This window comes from Coregonus clupeaformis, chromosome 23 (genome assembly GCF_020615455.1).
Source record: "Coregonus clupeaformis isolate EN_2021a chromosome 23, ASM2061545v1, whole genome shotgun sequence".
NCBI classification, from domain to species: domain Eukaryota; kingdom Metazoa; phylum Chordata; class Actinopteri; order Salmoniformes; family Salmonidae; genus Coregonus; species Coregonus clupeaformis.
In genome coordinates, this window is record NC_059214.1 from 41,359,752 (window position 1) to 41,378,219 (window position 18,468).

Below are 18,468 nucleotides of genomic sequence, written 5' to 3' on the forward strand. Positions count from 1 at the left end.
AACTAAAGTTGCCAAATAACTCTAAATCTAGCATATAGGACTTGTTTCAAATTATGACTTTAATGCTCAACATCTGCGCACTCGCTCTGTAATGGGTAAAATATCATTTCTATTTTATTCAGCTAAGTTCAATTATATCCTTCTTATTATAAAATCATATCAAATAAAAGAATGGCACGGGACTTGTAAGCATATAGAGTCAGCTAAATGCACAAGCCTACATCCTATGGCATGGAGCATAGCCAGATAACATAGGCTTACAGTATGGCAACTCATATTCTGTTCTTCTGAAATACATTTCTTCATATCCTAATATTTCTTTAAACCTGACTAAAATAAATAATGGATTTATTGCGATGGTGTATATTACATTGATTTATTAAACTTTTTTAAATGTAAATGTTCCAAAGGCTCACGTCAGCAGCTTGTATGTGTGGAGACCTGGAGATGCTAAACATGTTTATGTTAATTAACGGTGAATTACTGTGAGCCCAGCAGGCTTTTGCATGACAATAACCTGCTGACAAAATGTCATGACTACCACAGCCACAGACTGTCACTAGTTTATATAGTTTGAAAGGACACACCCAGGTGTCTGTAATCATGGCCGGATGTGGCTTGATTTCATTGGTTGATTTGGAGATATAAATAGAACATATAAAAAGCATGAATGGTTAACATAAGACCATAGACTATGGGGGATCATCTGAGACCAGCCACCTGGACAACTGATGAAACTGAGAAGTATTTCTGTCTGTAATAAAGCCCTTTTTTGGAGAAAAACTCATTCTGATTGGCTGGGCCTGGCTCCCAAGTGGGTGGGCCTATGCCCTCCCAGGCCCACCCATGGCTGCGCCTCTGCCCAGTCATGTGCATTTTTTTTTGTTTTTTTGTTTATTGTTATATATATTATTATTATATATATATATATATATATATATATATATATATATTAGTCATTTAGCAGACGCTCTTATCCAGAGCGACTTACAGTTAGTGCATACATTATTTTTTTTATCGAACCCACAACCCTGGCGTTGCAAACGCCATGCTCTACCAACTGAGCTACATCCCCTGCCGGCCATTCCCTCCCCTAACCTGGACTACGCTGGGCCAATTGTGCGCGCCGCCAATTATTTGTGGGTCTGTAACTTTCTCACTCATAATTATTCACGATTAATTCAGGGCTATCCCTAATCACGGTAGCATCCACAATAATGTAGAATTGTTTAGAAAGATATTATATTCTTAAGTGACTCCAAAATGACATAATACATTATTTACTAGTAATTTCTATTGGGCACAAACTAATCTGAAACACAACCAAAACAAACAGCAAATGCATCCAACAAGTTTGTTGAGTCACAAGCTTGATGTATTCATTGCGTGATAGGAATATGAGATCAAATACTAAACTTTTGACTACTTTAATACACATATAAGTGAATTTGTCCCAATACTTTTAGTCCCCTAAAATGGGGGACTATGTACAAAAAGTGCTGAAATGTCTAAATGGTTCACCCGATATGGATGAAAACACCCTAAAATGAAAGCTGACAGTTTGCAATTCAACCTCATAGTAATTGTATAATTTCAAATCCAAAGTGTTGGAGTACAGAGCCAAAACAACAACAAAATGGTCTCTGTCCCAATTCTTTTGGAGCTCACTGTAAGTATGCCCCCAATGCAATTCCAAAGTCTAATACATCCACAGTGTGAGTTCAACAGATCTTTTCTTTTTTTGTGTCAAATTAACTCATTATTGTGTTTTGTTGAAGTTATATAACAAAATTCTGACCTTGTTTAGCATTATCTAGTCCAAAAATGTCATGATTGCACTATTTGTATCTGTTTGTATCACTTTCTATGGGGGACTTTTATTTTGAAGGCAAACCGCAAATTCCACGATTGTGGCTAATCCTTATTGTGGCTAGCATTACACAGGTGCGCTGTGGGTGACTACTACTGCCTGAATCAGTCTTGTTTTAATGGAATTAACTTTTGTTGGAACATCATCTCGCAACAACACTTGCTAAACGGTGAGAATAACAGCACTGGAGTGGGAGGTTGAAAGACCATGTTGTGGTGAATTGACGATACATTATTGTATATTCAGGATGTAGCTAGTGATTTGTAGCAGTATGTTAACGCCAGCTAGCTAGCCAGCCAGCTGTTTTAACGTTAGTATAATGTGACAAGATGATGGGACTGAGGCCCATTGCTAGCTAGCTAACGTTAGTAGCTAAAGTGTTTGACAGTTAGTCAAGCTATCTTGTTGACACTAACTAGGTAGCTACGCTATTGATTTGCACAACGTCGACGCTGAAGCAAAATGTGACAGCTACAGCTGTGTACTGGGATGTCATGTCAAATAATTAATTTCCATTTCTATCCTGTGTGAAAATGCGACACTGCTCGTAAATTATGATGGCCTGCCACAACGTTAAGCTTGATTGCCAGTTAGCAATATGTGGCTACAATTATTCATGAATAAGATACAGATTAAAGACACGTTAGATAAAACTAAAAGTTGTTTACTAGTCAAACATATTTGGAGCAAATTCTAACGGTAAATTAAGCTAGCTAGCTCGTTGCTTGATCAGCTGGCTTGCTTGTTGTGGTCAGCCATGGCGGTTAGTTATGTGGTTATGGTTTCATAGCACGTAGCTAGTAATGCATAGGTTGCAACACAGGCCTGTCACCACCTCCCCATACAATGTGAATCTGTAGTTATGAAATTGCTTTACAATATTCTTTATTTTCCAGCCTGATCTTGAATCGAGCTACCATGTAAATAACCCCCACCCGTCCCGCATCACAGAATAGCTAGAATTAAAGATTACTAGCAAAAGTAGCTAGCTACCACTTCCCCTATTTTCAGTAGGCTTTATTGAATGCAGTTCCTAGTATCAGCCCAGCAGATGATGTTGTAGCTACACCAACAACAGCTGTACAATAGGAGCTTGGCATGCATGGTCCTTCAGATCTTGCATTGTCCTGTCTTGCACACAAGCCTAAGATCGCCAAGCGTCTGCTGGAGTGGTGTAAAGCTTGCCGCCATTGGACTCTGGAGCAGTGGAAACGCGTTCTATGGAGTGATGAATCACGCTTCACCATCTGGCAGTCTGACAGACACATCTGGGTTTGACGGATGCCAGGAGAACACTACCTGCCCCAATGCATAGTGCCAAGTCTGGTGGAGGAGGAATAATGGTCTGGGACTGCTTTTCATGGTTCGAGCTAGGCCCCTTAGTTCCAGTGAAGGGAAATCTTAATGCTACAGCATATGACATTCTAGATGCTTCTGTGCTTCGAACTTTGTGGCAACAGTTTGGGGAAGGCCCTTTCCTGTTTCAGCATCACAATGCCCCCATGCACAAAGTGAGGTCCATACAGAAATGGTTTGTCGAGATCGGTGTGGAAGAACTTGCCTGGCCTGCACAGAGCCCTGACCTCAACCCCATCGAACACCTTTGGGATGAATTGGAACACCGACTGCAAGCCAGGCCTAATCGCCCAACATCAGTGCCCGACCTCACTAATGCTCTTGTGGCTTAGTGGAAGGAAGTCCCAGCAGCAATGTTCCAACATCTAGTGGAAAGCCTTCCCAGAAGAGCGGAGACTGTTATAGCAGCAAAGGGGGGACCAACTCCATATTAATGCCCATGATTTTGGAATGAGATGTTCGACGAGCAGGTGTCCACATACTTTTGGTCATGTAGCCTATATGGTCTACTGAAAATGGTTCTCTGAGGACTGTCAGCTGTAGTTTCACTCCTGTGTGCTGCTGCATTCTTCTTCCCTTTTTACCCATCCTCCCACATAGCCACACATTCATGCTGAAACGCCTCAGACTGACCTATTTTAGCTCTTACACTATTCCTGCCATGGAAGATTGTTGTGCTGCTACATCTCCAAAGCTTGCTTACAAAGACCTTAAAAACCAGTAGTTGGTTGTTTCTATTTGAAACGATATATATATATCCCCACAGTTTGACGTGGTCTCTGCATTGACTTCTTGTGCACTGTTGGCGCATTCATAGATGGTAATGTTAAACATATACGGTCTATTCACAAACCTGTCTGCCGCCCAGTGGCAAAGCTTGGATGTTAAAGGAGTAGACTCGCCTACACTCCATAACAGTACATTATTGGGCACAGTCTGTGATTTTAAATATGAATGTAAGCCTAAATGTAATTTTTTAAGCTAAAATGCTGTAGGATACATGAACTGAGCATCATCAACCCGTCATCATGAGAAAATACAACTTGCAACACAGAAACCGAGAGGTAACAGAGACACCTGTCAGACTTCCTAGTTCGAGCTGCATTTCGATGGTCACAGCATTGGGGTCAGTGCATAGCAGAACATAGCCTAGCTGAGGTTAGCTGGTAACAGCTTTCGTTGATGTTTCTGAAAACCCCACCAAAGCAGCCCATAGAGCCCAGGAGGAGGTCCTGGGACAGCAGACGAGGGGGGGAGGGGGCGAGTGGGCTGTTCAGTATTTCCGCTGGTTGGTTCCCATACATAGAGGACAGACATCCTATCAGAGACTTGCCGTCTAGACTCATACTCAACCAGCTGCTTTGGACAGCACCTCAAAGAACAGCTCACATTTCTTGGGAAACTTTCTTCCTCACTCACTATAAATATTTTTGCTGTTTTTAGCTGCTTACCAACTGTGTTTCTCCTGCCCTGGGTTCAGAGTCTAGGTCCACACCCCAGTTCTCTCTTCGGCTGTTTGATCATCCATGCAGGCCTTCAGCCTGAAGGAGGGTGTCAGGCATACATGGTGACTATGCTAACATCTTAAGGCTGCTGGAAACCTGATCTCTGAATTTATTTAACTTCATCTGAGTGTTGATTCAGTGCCTCAGTTCAGTTAATCTCCACCAGTCTTTGTCTTACTGAGGTGACTGAGGGCAATGCTGTTGTTGTACATCTAACCTCTTAACTTCTACAGCTGACTTCCTGTAATGACTGTGTTTCTCAGGGTTTGTGTTGAGATTGGATAAAGACAGAGTCTTGTCATCCATCAGTAGGCCTATCTCACTATTTTGTGTTGAGTGGATGAACAGTCTTCTCTTCATCACAGTATCTCACTATTCCCACTACGCTGGCAGTGATAACATCACCCTCTGTATCATGCTGTTGTTCTGTGATGCAGAGTGGCACGTAGCAGCTACAGAACGCTTATGTTGGCCAGTGTCAATCTTGCACCTTACTGACCCCTTACAGTTATGTGTGGAGATAACCACACCTCTAGACATACTGCAGGTCCTTCTAACCTATGTACAGCAGAGGAGGCTGGTGGGGGGAGCTATAGGAGGGCGGGTTCATTGTAATGGCTGGAATGGAATCAATCATCAAATCAAGTTTATTTATAAAGCCCTTTTTACATCAGCAGAGTGCTTATACAGAAACCCAGCCTAAAACCTCAAACAGCAAGCAATGCAAATGTAGAAGCACGGTGCAGATGGAACGGAGTCAAACATGTTTTCCGTATGCTTGATACCGTTCCATTAATTCCATTCCAGTCTTTACAATGAGCCCATCCTCCTATTGCTCCTATCAATGTTTTTTATTCTTATCTTTGAGACTTGTTAGTAAGTCAGAATTGAATGATATCAAAATGCATTTGACGCCATCTCTCTCTCATCTCTCTCTGTCCTTCTCCTCTTTCTCTCCTTCTACAGGTGAGTGGCTAGTCCGCCACGCCCTCGTTGCCATGGATGCCTGTGCCCGTATCCGAGGAGTTCCTCTCAGGACCAGAGCCTCCATCAGGAAAGAGGTTAGTCAGACTGCCATCTTCTGATTGATTGATTGGTTGATTTCATTTCATTCTTGATAACCTGGTGCTGTGTGTGAGGCCGTTCATGTGTGTAACCTGAGGTAACCTCTAATTGTGTGTATGTTGTAGGCGGTGCGTGACGGTGGGACTCAGTGTATGAAGAGCCTTCTGAGCAGCAGAAAGGAGCTGTGCAGCGTGGGACTGGAGCTGCAGACCAGAGACGCACCATGCCTGACTGAGGTATGTGTCACATCTCTCACACACACACACACACACACACACACTTTGATATGCAGGATTTCCCTGACTTGTCCCTTTCTTCCCTCAGATCCATTTTGTGTGTTTGCCTGGCCACTCTGAAGGGGAGGATCTAACTCTACAGGTGAGAGTTACTGCACCAGCTCTGACTTATGTAGTTCAATTATTGTGTTATTAATTGATGTTATTAACGTGTTATTTGTGTGATGCTCTGTCCCTGTCCCAAGGCCCTGTCGTCTCTCCCGGGGGACCTGGCGGAGCTGCTGAGGTCTCTCCACGTCACCAGCCTGAGGAATGAAGAGGTGCTGCTACTGAAGGACAGCAGGAGATCAGCCGACAGGAGGGACTCTGCTACACAGGTTAATATGACAGGAGAGGAGAGGAAGTTTCTAATAGGTAAAGGGGAGAGACTGTGTTTCTCAGGTCTATAGACTGCTTCAGAGGAAATACAGTATTTCACAGGTAAATAAGAGTTCAATATCGTTTTGAAGCTGGTTCACAGGACCTTCCTTAGGCTGTATGCTAAGGCCTGAGAGATTCTCTGTGTTTTCACCCTGTTGGTCAGAGCCATGTGTACAGATGTCTGGGATAGTGTGGCCGCTTGTTTTCTCACCACTGATTGCCACATTGTCCTGCCTGGTCCATGTGTCTGCTAGTGTTCAGTCTGGCTCTGCTGCTTTGTGGTTACATTGTTTGTGACTGACAGACATGCTGACATATGTGTGGTTACAGTGTGTGTGACTGACAGACATAAACTGAAAGGCAGTGCAACTAAAACTCAGCCCCTCTACCCACTGTGGCCAAGATAGAAGTGGCACAGAGTGTTCTATTCTGCATATACAACAACACATCAGACTACAATCAGACATGCAGACATAACAACGCTGTCCAAGTAGAGCCCCTCTCTCTCTGTAAGACACAGCCAGAAGAATAGAAAACTACTGTGTGAGTTTACATATCCAGAGACTCTCAGATGATTAGCAAGCTTTGGTCTGATGCACTCCCGGACATGGCAGGCGCTGACAGTCTGCAGACTCTGTTTACCAGTGACAAGTGTTCTAGTTTTTGAATTCCTCAAAGAGCTGATTGTCCCTTTGCAGTAAGAATAAACAACTGTACCAGGCAGCCAGCAAACGGACTCTTTTCTCTCTCCTCCACAGCAGCAGTGCTGGCTGAAGGCGGTGTGTGTTCTGAGACCCAGCCCCAGCCAGGCCATTGTTGGTGTGTTGGTGGGCCTGCTGGGGCGTTACGCTGTCGGGGTCCGCTATGCCCTGGAGCTCCAGGCCCTCCACAGGGGCACGGCTGATAACACCAACCAGTCTGTGTCGTCCATCGAAGACGACTTTGTCACCGCTCTGGAACACCTAGAGGAGGAGGAGGACAACGGTAGGTTCATCACAACTCTATGTAGCTGGACGTTCAATAGAGATTGATGTGTTCATTCACTGTTGCATAATCTGAAGTGTTTATTAAATGAAGACAACCTCATTTACCACTACTCTCTATCCCTCTTGTCTCTCTCCCTAGCCGATGGCTCTTATCGCCATGGAAACAAGCGTGATGTGGCCTCCCAGACTGTCCCCGCCCACAAGAGAGACAAGGACCTATCCGGCTCCAGAATCATAATCAGCTCTGCCCCCAGGAAGTCCTTAACCAATTGCAGGTCTCCCCCAGAGGTGTCCATTACCGTACAGCACTCCAGAGGGGCAGAGTCCCAGTGGACCCTCTGCAGCCCAAGAGCCCGGCTCCCCTCCCCCACACGCCCTGTCAGCGAGTCAGAGGAATCGGACGGCTCAAGCCCTAGTCCAATCATCTTTCTAGATGAGGTTGGCTACCAGAAGAGCCTCAAAGCGACACTGGACATCCCTCGGATCCCTGGGGGGCCAACGGACAGGGTGGAGGACTCTGACTCTGAGGTCAGCGAGTTCTTCGACAGCTTTGACCAGTTTGACGACCTAGACGAGCTGAGCTCAGAGAGCTGTACACTCACTCTGCCTCTAGACCCGACATCCTCCGTTACCACCACCGGCACAGACCAGAAGAAGAAGTACTCTGAGGCTGGTACTGGCAAGTCAGGGTCCAAGAAAGTGTCCCGAAGCTGTTCCACCATGAACCCCCACCGGTTTGACCAGCGCACCCTCCCTGCCAATGTGAAGAAACCCACCCCACTCAAAAGCCCCCTTCCCCCTGGCTCTCCCTATGGATCCCCTGACTCCCCCCGGCCGGCCCCGATCTCTTGTGAGGAGAGTGGAGGTCCTCTGTTCAGCCCTGTCAGCTCCTCAGCCTTCAGCCCTTTGGGAGACGGAGGAGCTCTGGATTTCTTCTGGAAGACCGAGGGAGAGGTAGGAGACGAGTCAGAGCTACGGAAACCCCAGGACCTGTGTTCCCTCTACAAGACCTACTCAGACTTCGCCAGCAGTCTGTCCAAGGAGATCTTGGGCTCCGTGTGTGGCTACCAGTCTCCCGTGGACATCAACGACAACAAGAACCTGAGCTGTGTCTGCCACAAGGAGTTCCAGAACCAGTCTGGACACGTCATGAAGCTGTCTGAGATCCAGGAGATGGTGACTCTCTCCAAACTGCAGCAGAAGCCCCAGTCTCTGAAAGACAGCATCCAAAGGTTCGCTACAGACTTAGTAGAGATGAGTCTGGGCAGCGCCCTGAGAGACCTGCAGAAGGGAATGTCCTCCTGCACCACCACGCTCTGCCACCTGGCCGCCAGAATCACCTCTTCGGTCTTCCAGATGGCCTTCCAGGAGATCGGCATGCGCCACGCCTACGTCCTGAAGGAACGGGCCATCAACGGGCTGGCTGGGTTCCTGGTGGGCGAGGCAGTGTCAGGTGCTCTGAAAGACTTCCTGATGGTGAAGAAGCAGATGTTCAACAGCACGGTGACGCAGTTCGCCGCCGACCTGGCAGAGGAGCTGGTGTTTGAGGGGATGATGGAAGTGTGTCAGTTCTCCCACCCCTCCACCCCCCTCACCCCCAGCGATTGGTCCTTCGGGGTGGGGGAGGAGGACGATGCGGAGGTGGTGTCCTCCTATGCCTCGGACCTCTCAGAGTCTGTCCTCCAGGAGGCCTTCATAGAACTGTCCCAGGCTGATGTTGCCTTCACTACCCAGGCAGCCATTAGTGTCTCTCTGGACAACATCTGCTACGTCAGCGCTGTCGACACACACACCACCTGCAGTACCCCCGCAGGCCACCAGGCTTTCCACGTTAACCCAGCCGAGGAAGGCCCAGGTCTATCAGGGGAGTATGGCTGTACGGTGAAGAAGGCGCTGTTCTGTGTGTCTGGGATAGCCAGCTGTGTACCGGTCCACCTGGCAGGCCAGGCCATCTCCCACCTCCACGACTCAGAGGAGATCTGCCAGTGTAAGACCAGCCTGGCCCAGACCAGCCCCAAGAGGAGCTGCAGCTCAGAGAACAGAGTGGTGACCACAGCCTCTTCTGACGCTACTGCTGCCACACAGACTGACCTGCTGCCAAAGACCCCCTTTCACAACTTCTCTGGCAACATGGTGGATATGATAGTGAGTGAAGCATGTGAACTGATGACTGCCTCGAAGATGAAGAAGAAGGTGGAGGACTGTGCCGACTTCCTTTCTAAGACCATAGTGTCTCGGGGACCTCCAGCCGGACAGGAGGGTAGTGTCACTGACCAGACCTCCCTCTCCTCTCTCCACCCTCCCTCTCAGACCCCAGGAGGAGTGACCTTTGAGTCAGGCTCCAAGACCAGCAGAGCAGTCGCTGAGACCCGGCCTGTGATGATGAAGGACACTCTAGAGGTGCCAGGATTGGAGATGGGAGGCAGGAAGATGGCCACTGGCGAGGAGATGGTTCCCAGCCCTGGTCACAAGTCCAACGGGACCCCTGGTACTCCCCCCTCCACCCCCCAGCAGCCCAGTGAGGTGTCCCAGGAGAAACAGATCAAGCAATTCTCCAAGAAGCTGAAAGGGAAGTTGGCCAAGGAGTTCTCTCCTGCCACCCCTCCTCCCACCCCCCACTACCAGCCAGGGCCCGAGCCCAAAGAATCCCCCTCTGAGACAGACAAGGCTGACTTCATGCTCAAACTGATGAGGTCTCTGTCTGAGGAGGCAGACGGGAATGAGGAGGAAGAAGAGGAGGGTGGAGTAGAAGGGGTTAACTCTGGAACTGAGACAGGAAACCGTATGCAGCCAGAGCTCAACCTCTCAGTTGGAGGACACAAGATTGCCGACAAGGGAGCCCTCCATTACGCTGAGCGCCTGGCGTGCCACATCGTCTCCATGGCAACAGAGATAGACACCCTGGGAGGAGTGGAGGATGAAGGTAGAAGGACGGTGGAGGGGAGGGAGGAGAGGAGAGACAGCGTTGCCCAGTTCTCAGCGCATACCCTGAACACGCTGTGGATATACGCTGGTGAGGTGGCGGGAGAGGTGATCAGCGATGTAAAGAGGATAATGTGGTCAGGACAGTGTCGCCACAGTGCGCTCCAACAAGGCAGCCAGGAGCAGTCAGGGGAATGCCCTCACCACCACCAACCCCAGCCCAGTGAACACAGCAGGGACTGCAGGGTGGGTCGTTTGGCTGAACAGTGGTCCGGTGACGACCTCTCCTCTGTCCTCCACCCATCCACCTCTACCCCCAGCTCTGGCCTGTCCTCTGACTACCCCAGCTGTGAGAGTGTGACAGATGAGTACGCTGGCTACCTCATCAGGGTGCTAAAGAAAGAGGGAGGCAGCAGGGAGCTGGTCCTGGATCAGTATGCCAGCCGTCTGGCCTACCGCTCCATCAAACTGGGCCTGGCCCATGCTGCCCGTAACATGAAGAAGAGACCCTCCTCCTCCAGGCACCACTCCTCCAGGAGGCTCCACCAGGATGGCTGCAGGGGATCCAACGCCGAGCCATCCGTACCCAGGGACGAAGCAGGAAGAGTGGGATCTCCTTCCAGAGACTTTGACGATGGGAGCCAGAGGGAGTACATGGAGCTGGTGAACTTCGCAGAGTCGTTGGCATACAACATCACCTGTGACGTCACACGCAAACTCTGTGTGCCGTCGGTCCGGCTACCCAAGTCCCGGACTGACTCGTGTCTGTATAAGAAGTCCAAGCTGGAGTACATGGCAGAGAATATGATCATGAACTCCTTCTCATGCCCCCTGCTGGCCAAGGAGGGGATGAGCAGGCACTACCACAGCACAGGCAGCCTGTATGACGGCGGCTACAGCAGTGGAGTCATGGAGGTTAGTTTGGTTTATTTAATATTTCTATTTGAGTAAGGAAAGATACTGTTAAAACATGGAGACATTGAATTAAGAAGCGTCTGATTCTATCATCATTGCATTGTAGCATCACACATCAGCTTGCTCTAATTCCCAGCGTTTGTCTCTGCAGGTCCTGGAGCACTATGCCAGGAACATAGTGGACGACACGTTGGAGATGGTCCTGGCCTCGGCCGGACACCCAGCCCAGCAGGGTCCAGACAGACACTCCCACTCTGAGAGGCTGTCTGAGGGGCAGGCGGTGGGCTCTGCACTGGGGGAGACAACCTGCCGATATTGCCAGGTCAGGAAGTCTCTGATGTTTTTCCAATGGATTACTTATGAGGAACTAGCATCCACCCATTGTTTTTAGGTACAATCCTTGAGTATGCATGTTGTTTGTTATACCAGGTCAGGGAGTGTCCGTTCTGCTCACGGCCCAGCAGGCAGCACCTCCTCGGGGAAGGAGCAGGCCAGAGGAGGAGGCTGGAAGGGGAGGTGGGGGTGTGCGGCCTGGAGATCCCTGAGATCCACATCAATCTTAACCGCAGGGCCGTGTTTGCAGAGGAGATGGTCACTACGGCGATGGAGGGGGCCAAGCGCGAGCTGAGCAACACCAGCCTGAACGCCGACAGCGGGATTGGACACGACGGGCACAGCTTTGCAGAGAGCCTGACTGCCGAGATCATGACGTCAGCGCTATCCAACACATGCCAGACCACCAACATAAGGTACCAATACACTGTGACAGTCTGTGTAAGACACAACACCACCACTCGGTGACTAGCACTAATGTTGCAGAGTGCAACCACATGGGGAGACAATTCCTGTAAGATTCCATGATTGTTCACATGGATTTCCTTATGGTTAACTGCAATGGTTAGTAATAGGTAACGCAATTTCTTGTGACGCACCATATTGGGCAATTCATTTTAGAGTGAGTCCAAATATTTTTTCATTTCCGTATTTGACCAGATTACACAACCATAGTAAAGGAGCCAAGAAGTGATTCACCATCTTGATTACTAACTATAGTTCTCTCACTCCCTATGTTGATACTGTTATCAACTGTATTTCCCTGTATAAAGATTCTTTATTCATGTGCCTGGTTCCCTCTCTCCCTGTCCCTGTGGTAGTTTCCTAGGCAGGGAGGCCACAGAGTCCACGGTGTCCCAGCAGCTCGGTCTGAGTGTGGGAGACGACAGCCTGGGCAGCTGGTCCCGCCTCAGCTTCGAGGACGAACACCCCGACGAGACCAGCAGCTTCCTGCACCTCAGCGACAGGTAGAGAACACACCGAACATCATGTAGTCTCAAACTATTCTGCTCTATTCTTTTAGTTTCTCTGAAGGCTAAATTACATAGATCTAGTCCAGATTAGCTGACTAATGATTCACCTCTTGAAACACTTTTCTATTGTCTTTAAGCACTGTTGTCTCTCACTCTCTCACACCAGCGAATGACTCTAACCCATGTTCAATGTCCGCAGATGGATTGATATATGAGTGAGTAGTAGTGCTTTAGACTATGGTTGTTGCATTCAGCCTAGGCTTAAATGAATGCTGAAACTAATGAATGCAAGTCAGTCATCACCGTTTTGGCTACACTGCCAATGAGAAATATATGTATTTTTCAGTCGAGGTCAAATGGTTTTTCCCATGTCGTTTTAAGCTGGCTGTGGTGATTTAGTGATTAGCTGGTTTGATCCTGTGAGACTGAGTTGAGATCGGTACAAGACAGGTTCCTCCATGTTGTCTGTCAGCCTGACGTTAGCAGGCCTCTGGAGGATGTGAGGTCACAGACAGCAGAATGTATGATTTGGGAACCTCTAGAACAGCGGTATTACACTCTTACCAGGTCTAAATCAGTCCCTGGTTAGAGGGGAACAATTAAAAAACACAATGGAACTGGTCTCTAGTCTCAGGGTGAGAGTTGTTGATGTTCCCTGGCTCAGCCTGCTATCTCTATGGAAGCAGACCCAGTCAACGTGTACACTTCTCTCCCCAGATACTGAAAGGGAGAATGCGTGAGGAGAGCAGCTAGTTACTTTGGCCACCAGGGCCTAGTGAAGGTATCATAATATTTTCTAAAGGTGTGTCTGTAGCAGCCTCTGTCTCTCTCTCTGCCCCTGGCCCTTTCCACAGGAACAAAGTCCATCCATGTGTAATTCATTAGCCTCTCTCTCTCTCTCTTCAAAAGAATTATCCAACCGTCTCCCATTTGTCAACAAATAAACGAAATAACCCAGGAAAGGAAAGGCTCCATTTGTAAAAGTATTCAAACTTTAATGACCTTTCAGCAAACCACTCTCACAAACCACAGCTCCAGAGACACTTCTATTTTAGCTGGGTCATTAATGAGCTAATAGACATAGGTATTTTTAGATCATTCTCTACATACCAGTGCAGGTACCAGCCAGCCTGACAATCAGGACTGATTACAGTGATACAGGGTGTTGTGATGGATGTGGTGCTCCAGTTGCCATCTGGATGCCCCGGTGGAGAATGCAGTGATCTCACATCATTAGCAGTCATCAGTTGTTGCTTTGATTGAAAGTTATTTCAGGACCAAGCCTCACATTTAGATGGATGAAATAATAATGGATCAGTTGTTTTTGCCAGGTAAGACAGACTTGCTTGATAAAGCTTAGAAAGACCTTCAAGTGTTTCCAACGCCTCAGACAGTGTGTGTGCGCCCAGTGTTAGTGCCCAGTGTTGAGCAGTGGTCTTGTCTCTTGCAGCAATGGGAACAGCAGTAGTTGGAGCAGCCTGGGGTTAGAGGGAGAGGTGTATGAAGAGCACCTGTCCTTCACTCCCTCAGACAGGTCGGTCCTTACATACACACACAGCTAAAGGTGCTAATTCTAACCGCTAGTCTCTTTATAGCTCCGGGTAGAAGTTGCCCTCAACCACAGATCTAGGATCAGATCCTATCCCCATATCCTAACCTTTACCATTAAATAAACCATGACATAATCTGACCCTGTGTCAGTAGTTAGGGCCAACTTCTACCTACGCCCCCTTATCACTGCATGATGTCAGAGCTGTAATCAGCAACGCTGTAGAATGTGACTGTGTATGAGACAACAGCTTCTACCCTCTATAGATCCCTCTAGATAACCATAGAGGACAGAGCATGTCTTTGTCACTGTGTGTCGCCACTTTGTCGGCACGCTAGTGGAATTAGCCTAGTCAATGGAATCAGTGTGTGTGTGTGTGTGTGTGTGTGTGTGTACGCGTAAGCGTAAGCCTACTGCATGTGTCCTGAAGTAGGTGTGGGAAGGGCTGAAGCAGGGTTCTCTGTCTGTCTGCATGCTGCATGGCTGAGTGAGAAGCAGACACCCTGACCAGAGCTCTCCTCAGACTCTCCTCAACTAGTGGAAACGGATGACAACAGACTCATTTAGACCTCCCACCCTAGTCCTGCGGTAAGGGAGATCTAGCCAGTAGACACTACAATGAGGCAGCCCACCCTACTCCAGGAGGAAAGTCATATCTATATGCAGTATATTATTTATCATATAGTATAGGCTAGACAATGGGACAGGTTAATGATCCAAGTGTATGGAGTCTGTTGTCTGTTGCCCTGGGCTTTGTATTTTACAAGTTTACCGCTTGGCACGTCACACTGTACCAGTCAAAAGTTTGGACACACCTACTCATTATTTTTACTACTATCTGCATTGTAGAATAATAGTGAAGACATCAAAACTATGAAATAACACATATGGAATCATGTAGTAACCAAAAAAGTGTTAAACAAATCAAAATATATTTTATATTTGAGATTCTTCAAAGTAGCCACCCTTTGCCTTGACAGCTTTGCACACTCTTGGCATTCTCTCAACCAGCTTTGTGAATGCCAAAAGTAGTGCACTATAACCTATAGGGAATTCAGATTTGCTATATGCCAATTTGCATGTTGGGGGTTGTGGTCTGTCTCGCTGTGTTCTCTTGCATGCTGTGTGGCTCCAGAGTCGGCCTGCTCTCCCTCTCCCTCTCTTCTCCCTCTCCCTCTCTTCTCTCTCTCCCTCTCTTCTCTCTCTTCTCTCTCTCCCTCTCTTCTCTCTCTCTCTCTTCTCTCTCTGCTCTATCTGCTCTTTCTCTCACTCTTCTTCATCTCTTTTCTATCTGCTCTCTCCCTCTCTCTCACAGCTCTCTGCTCTCCCTCTCTCTCACAGCTCTCTGCTCTCCCTCTCTCTCACAGCTCCCTGCTCTCCCTCTCTCTCATAGCTCTCTGCTCTCCCTCTCTCACAGCTCTCTGCTCTCCCTCTCTCTCACAGCTCTCTGCTCTCCCTCTCTCTCTCACAGCTCTCTGCTCTCCCTCTCTCTCTCACAGCTCTCTGCTCTCCATCTCTCTCACAGCTCTCTGCTCTCCCTCTCTCTCACAGCTCTCTGCTTTCCCTCTCTCTCACAGCTCTCTGCTCTCCCTCTCTCTCACAGCTCTCTGCTCTCCCTCTCTCTCACAGCTCTCTGCTTTCCCTCTCTCTCACAGCTCTCTGCTCTCCCTCTCTCTCACAGCTCTCTGCTTTCCCTCTCTCTCACAGCTCTCTGCTTTCCCTCTCTCTCACAGCTCTCTGCTCTCCCTCTCTCTCACAGCTCTCTGCTCTCCCTCTCTCTCACAGCTCTCTGCTCTCCCTCTCTCTCACAGCTCTCTGCTTTCCCTCTCTCTCACAGCTCTCTGCTCTCCCTCTCTCTCACAGCTCTCTGCTCTCCCTCTCTCTCACAGCTCTCTGCCCTCCCTCTCTGCACTCTTTACCTCCCTCTCTTTTCTCTCTCACTATGTGTCTCTACTATGGTCCTGTGCTGGTCAGTTCTCTTACCAGTGTAATATTTCTCACCCCACAGCGAAGGCACTGAGGACAAGGAGCTTGAGACCAAGGATGAATCCTGCGGTATGACATAGTTACTTCTATCATTAACTGCACCGGATATCGATGGCAAATAGGCTGCTTTATATTCTCTTACTAATTTCTACATGAAGCATTTGATAGTAACTTGGTCCCTATCAGCCGCAAACAGTACATACCTTACCATGTTGCACAGCCACACTACAAACAGAACCACCTTAGCATGCATCTGAGCAGCATGAAAACAGATCCCTATCCTTCTAAATCATGTGTGGTAATAGTTCCCTGCTATAGGTTAAGAGTGGTTAGACTAGGGGACTTGGTGCTGTGTGTGTCTGTGCTGCTAGGAGGGGAATTCACCTACCGCCCACACATTGTCACACTGCCACTCATTCATTCATCTATTCTGCCTGAGTCTCCCTGTGTATCTGTCTGTCAGACCAGATTCCCCAGTGGGCTGAGGGGTTAAGGCTCCAGGCTGTGTCAGACCCAGGCCCAGCCAGTGGGGGAGGGAGCGTGGGAAACAGGCTTGGCCCACCACCAGAGGAGAGGAGAGGAAACACAGGGAGAGCTGGTTGGGATGGGATATTACTGTACTATAGGGATGACTGTCAAACAGAGACTGGAGTGGGAGGAAGCTGATATCTCTTCCCTCCCCCTCCAGGTGCAGTGCGTGTCGGCCAGGCTCAGGCTTACAGGCTCCTCCTGGTGGTCAACTCTGAGCTCAGGGAGATTACCCCTGACCCACAGCACATGACCTTTGACCCCCAGCTCAGGAGCATGCTGCAGTGGGCAGCGGCCTCCATGGCTGACCTGCCCATGGTTCAGCTGGGTCCTAGTGGCAGCAGGGAGCTGCAGCAGGTGAGTGACGTTAACCCACGAACAAAGGATTACACACACACACACACAGTGGTACCTTAGTTATTACTGATGTGTGTACTGGTTCCTGCTTGCTGAGCTGTGTTCTGTCTGCTCTTCCAGCTGCCTGCGGTGGTCCAGAGGCTGAAGGAGAGGGAGTGGAAGGTGGGAGAGCTGCTCCAAGCCCTGCTGCGTTACTGTGAGGAGACCCAAACCCACACCCCACCCCAGTCTGAACCCAGAGAGGCGGAGAGAGCACCCCACCACACTCCCCTCTTCCGGTGGCTCCTAGAGCACGCTTAGGCTGACTGCACCTCTCCCCTCCCTCCTTACCTCTCCCCCACGCTGCTTTCTGTACAGTATATCTGTGAAGCCTGCTACATAGTGAGCACTACTTGTTAAACTAAACCCTATGAAGATTCCCATCACTTCCCAGTGATGTGCAGCGTACCTGCCAAACCCCGAACTCCAAATCTAGCCTCTTCGTACCGTGGATGCTGTCTCTTATAGGGCTGTACCCCCATCGTTACCCAGAGGGCGCTATAAAAACAGCTATTCTTATTATTGTGTGTGTGTGTGGGCATATTGCATGTCGTGACTGAAAGCAATTGTGTATTTTCTTCTCTCTTCTCTGGTTTTGTTGTGGTTGTTTTTAAAAGGGATAGTTAAAGGGATTTTCTATTTCCTCAGAATCAGATGAACTCATGGATACCATTTTTATGTCTCTGCATCCAGTATAAAGGAAGTTAAAGGTAGTTTTGTGAGCCAATGCTGACTAGCGTTAGCACAATGACTGGAATTCTATGGTATCTACTAGCATGCTAGCAGTTACCTTTAGACTTCCACTCATTGTGCTAATGCTAGTTAGCAATTGCACTAACACTAGTTAGCAGCCTTCTTCAAACTGCACTCAGAGGCATAAAAACGGTATCCACTGGTTTATCTGACTCATTGCCGAAATCCTAAAGTATCCCTTTAATATTAGTCTGCATATCACATGCATTGATTAGTGTGCTATCGTTGACGACTGCCTTTGCTAAAGCGCTCACACCCTGACGCTACAGAGAGAGAGTAACTTTAACCTCTGTTACAGACAGTAACCTTAACTTCTGTTACAGGGAGAGAGAGAGTAACCTTAACCTCTGACAGAGAGAGCGGGAAACCTGACAGACGGAGACGGGGAGGGGGAACCTGAACCGTGTTACAGGTAGAGAGCTGGGGGGGTGTAAGATGAAGAGCGAGGCAATCTGGAGAGCGAGTTCAGTGAAAGAGTGAGAGAAAAGTCAGTGAAAGGGAGAGGAGGAGGGAGAAAGAGATTAAGTGAGAGTGTTTTCTGTTAGGGAATCCCCATAGCTGCAGGCCAGATGATGTCATCGCCTTAGTTCACCTCTGTGGTGGTGTTTCCACATGATTAGGGACCAATGACACACATATACACTCGCATGAATACAAATGCATGTTGATTCTAA

The 18,468-nt window shown here is 48.3% G+C and overlaps 1 protein-coding gene across 4 annotated transcripts; it reads left to right on the forward strand.

Annotated features, from left to right (window-relative positions):
* Positions 1-1,945: 1,945 nt before the first annotated feature.
* Positions 1,946-17,764, forward strand: LOC121536933 (A-kinase anchor protein 11). Of its 4 annotated transcripts, none has more exons than XM_041844589.1 (14): positions 1,946-2,039; positions 5,698-5,792; positions 5,922-6,032; positions 6,121-6,174; positions 6,278-6,409; positions 7,211-7,436; positions 7,578-11,275; positions 11,427-11,597; positions 11,705-12,024; positions 12,430-12,576; positions 14,033-14,116; positions 16,140-16,186; positions 16,806-17,002; positions 17,123-17,764. In XM_041844589.1, the coding sequence occupies exons 2-14, from the start codon at positions 5,730-5,732 to the stop codon at positions 17,300-17,302; spliced, it is 5,430 nt and encodes a 1,809-aa protein (XP_041700523.1). In that variant the 5' UTR covers positions 1,946-2,039; positions 5,698-5,729; the 3' UTR covers positions 17,303-17,764. The 4 variants fall into 4 exon arrangements, with proteins under 4 accessions (XP_041700523.1, XP_041700524.1, XP_041700525.1 ...); XM_041844590.1 differs by having other exon boundaries at positions 7,214-7,436; XM_041844591.1 differs by lacking the exon at positions 14,033-14,116.
* Positions 17,765-18,468: the final 704 nt, after the last annotated feature.

Bases quoted from the DNA above. Each gene is read 5' to 3' on its own strand.
- LOC121536933 (XM_041844589.1), top strand. From the start codon at position 5,730: ATGGATGCCTGTGCCCGTATCCGAGGAGTTCCTCTCAGGACCAGAGCC. The intron at 5,793-5,921 runs GTTAGTCAGACT...TGTATGTTGTAG, and splicing joins GAGCCTCCATCAGGAAAGAG to GCGGTGCGTGACGGTGGGAC. The intron at 17,003-17,122 runs GTGAGTGACGTT...CTGCTCTTCCAG, and splicing joins GCAGCAGGGAGCTGCAGCAG to CTGCCTGCGGTGGTCCAGAG.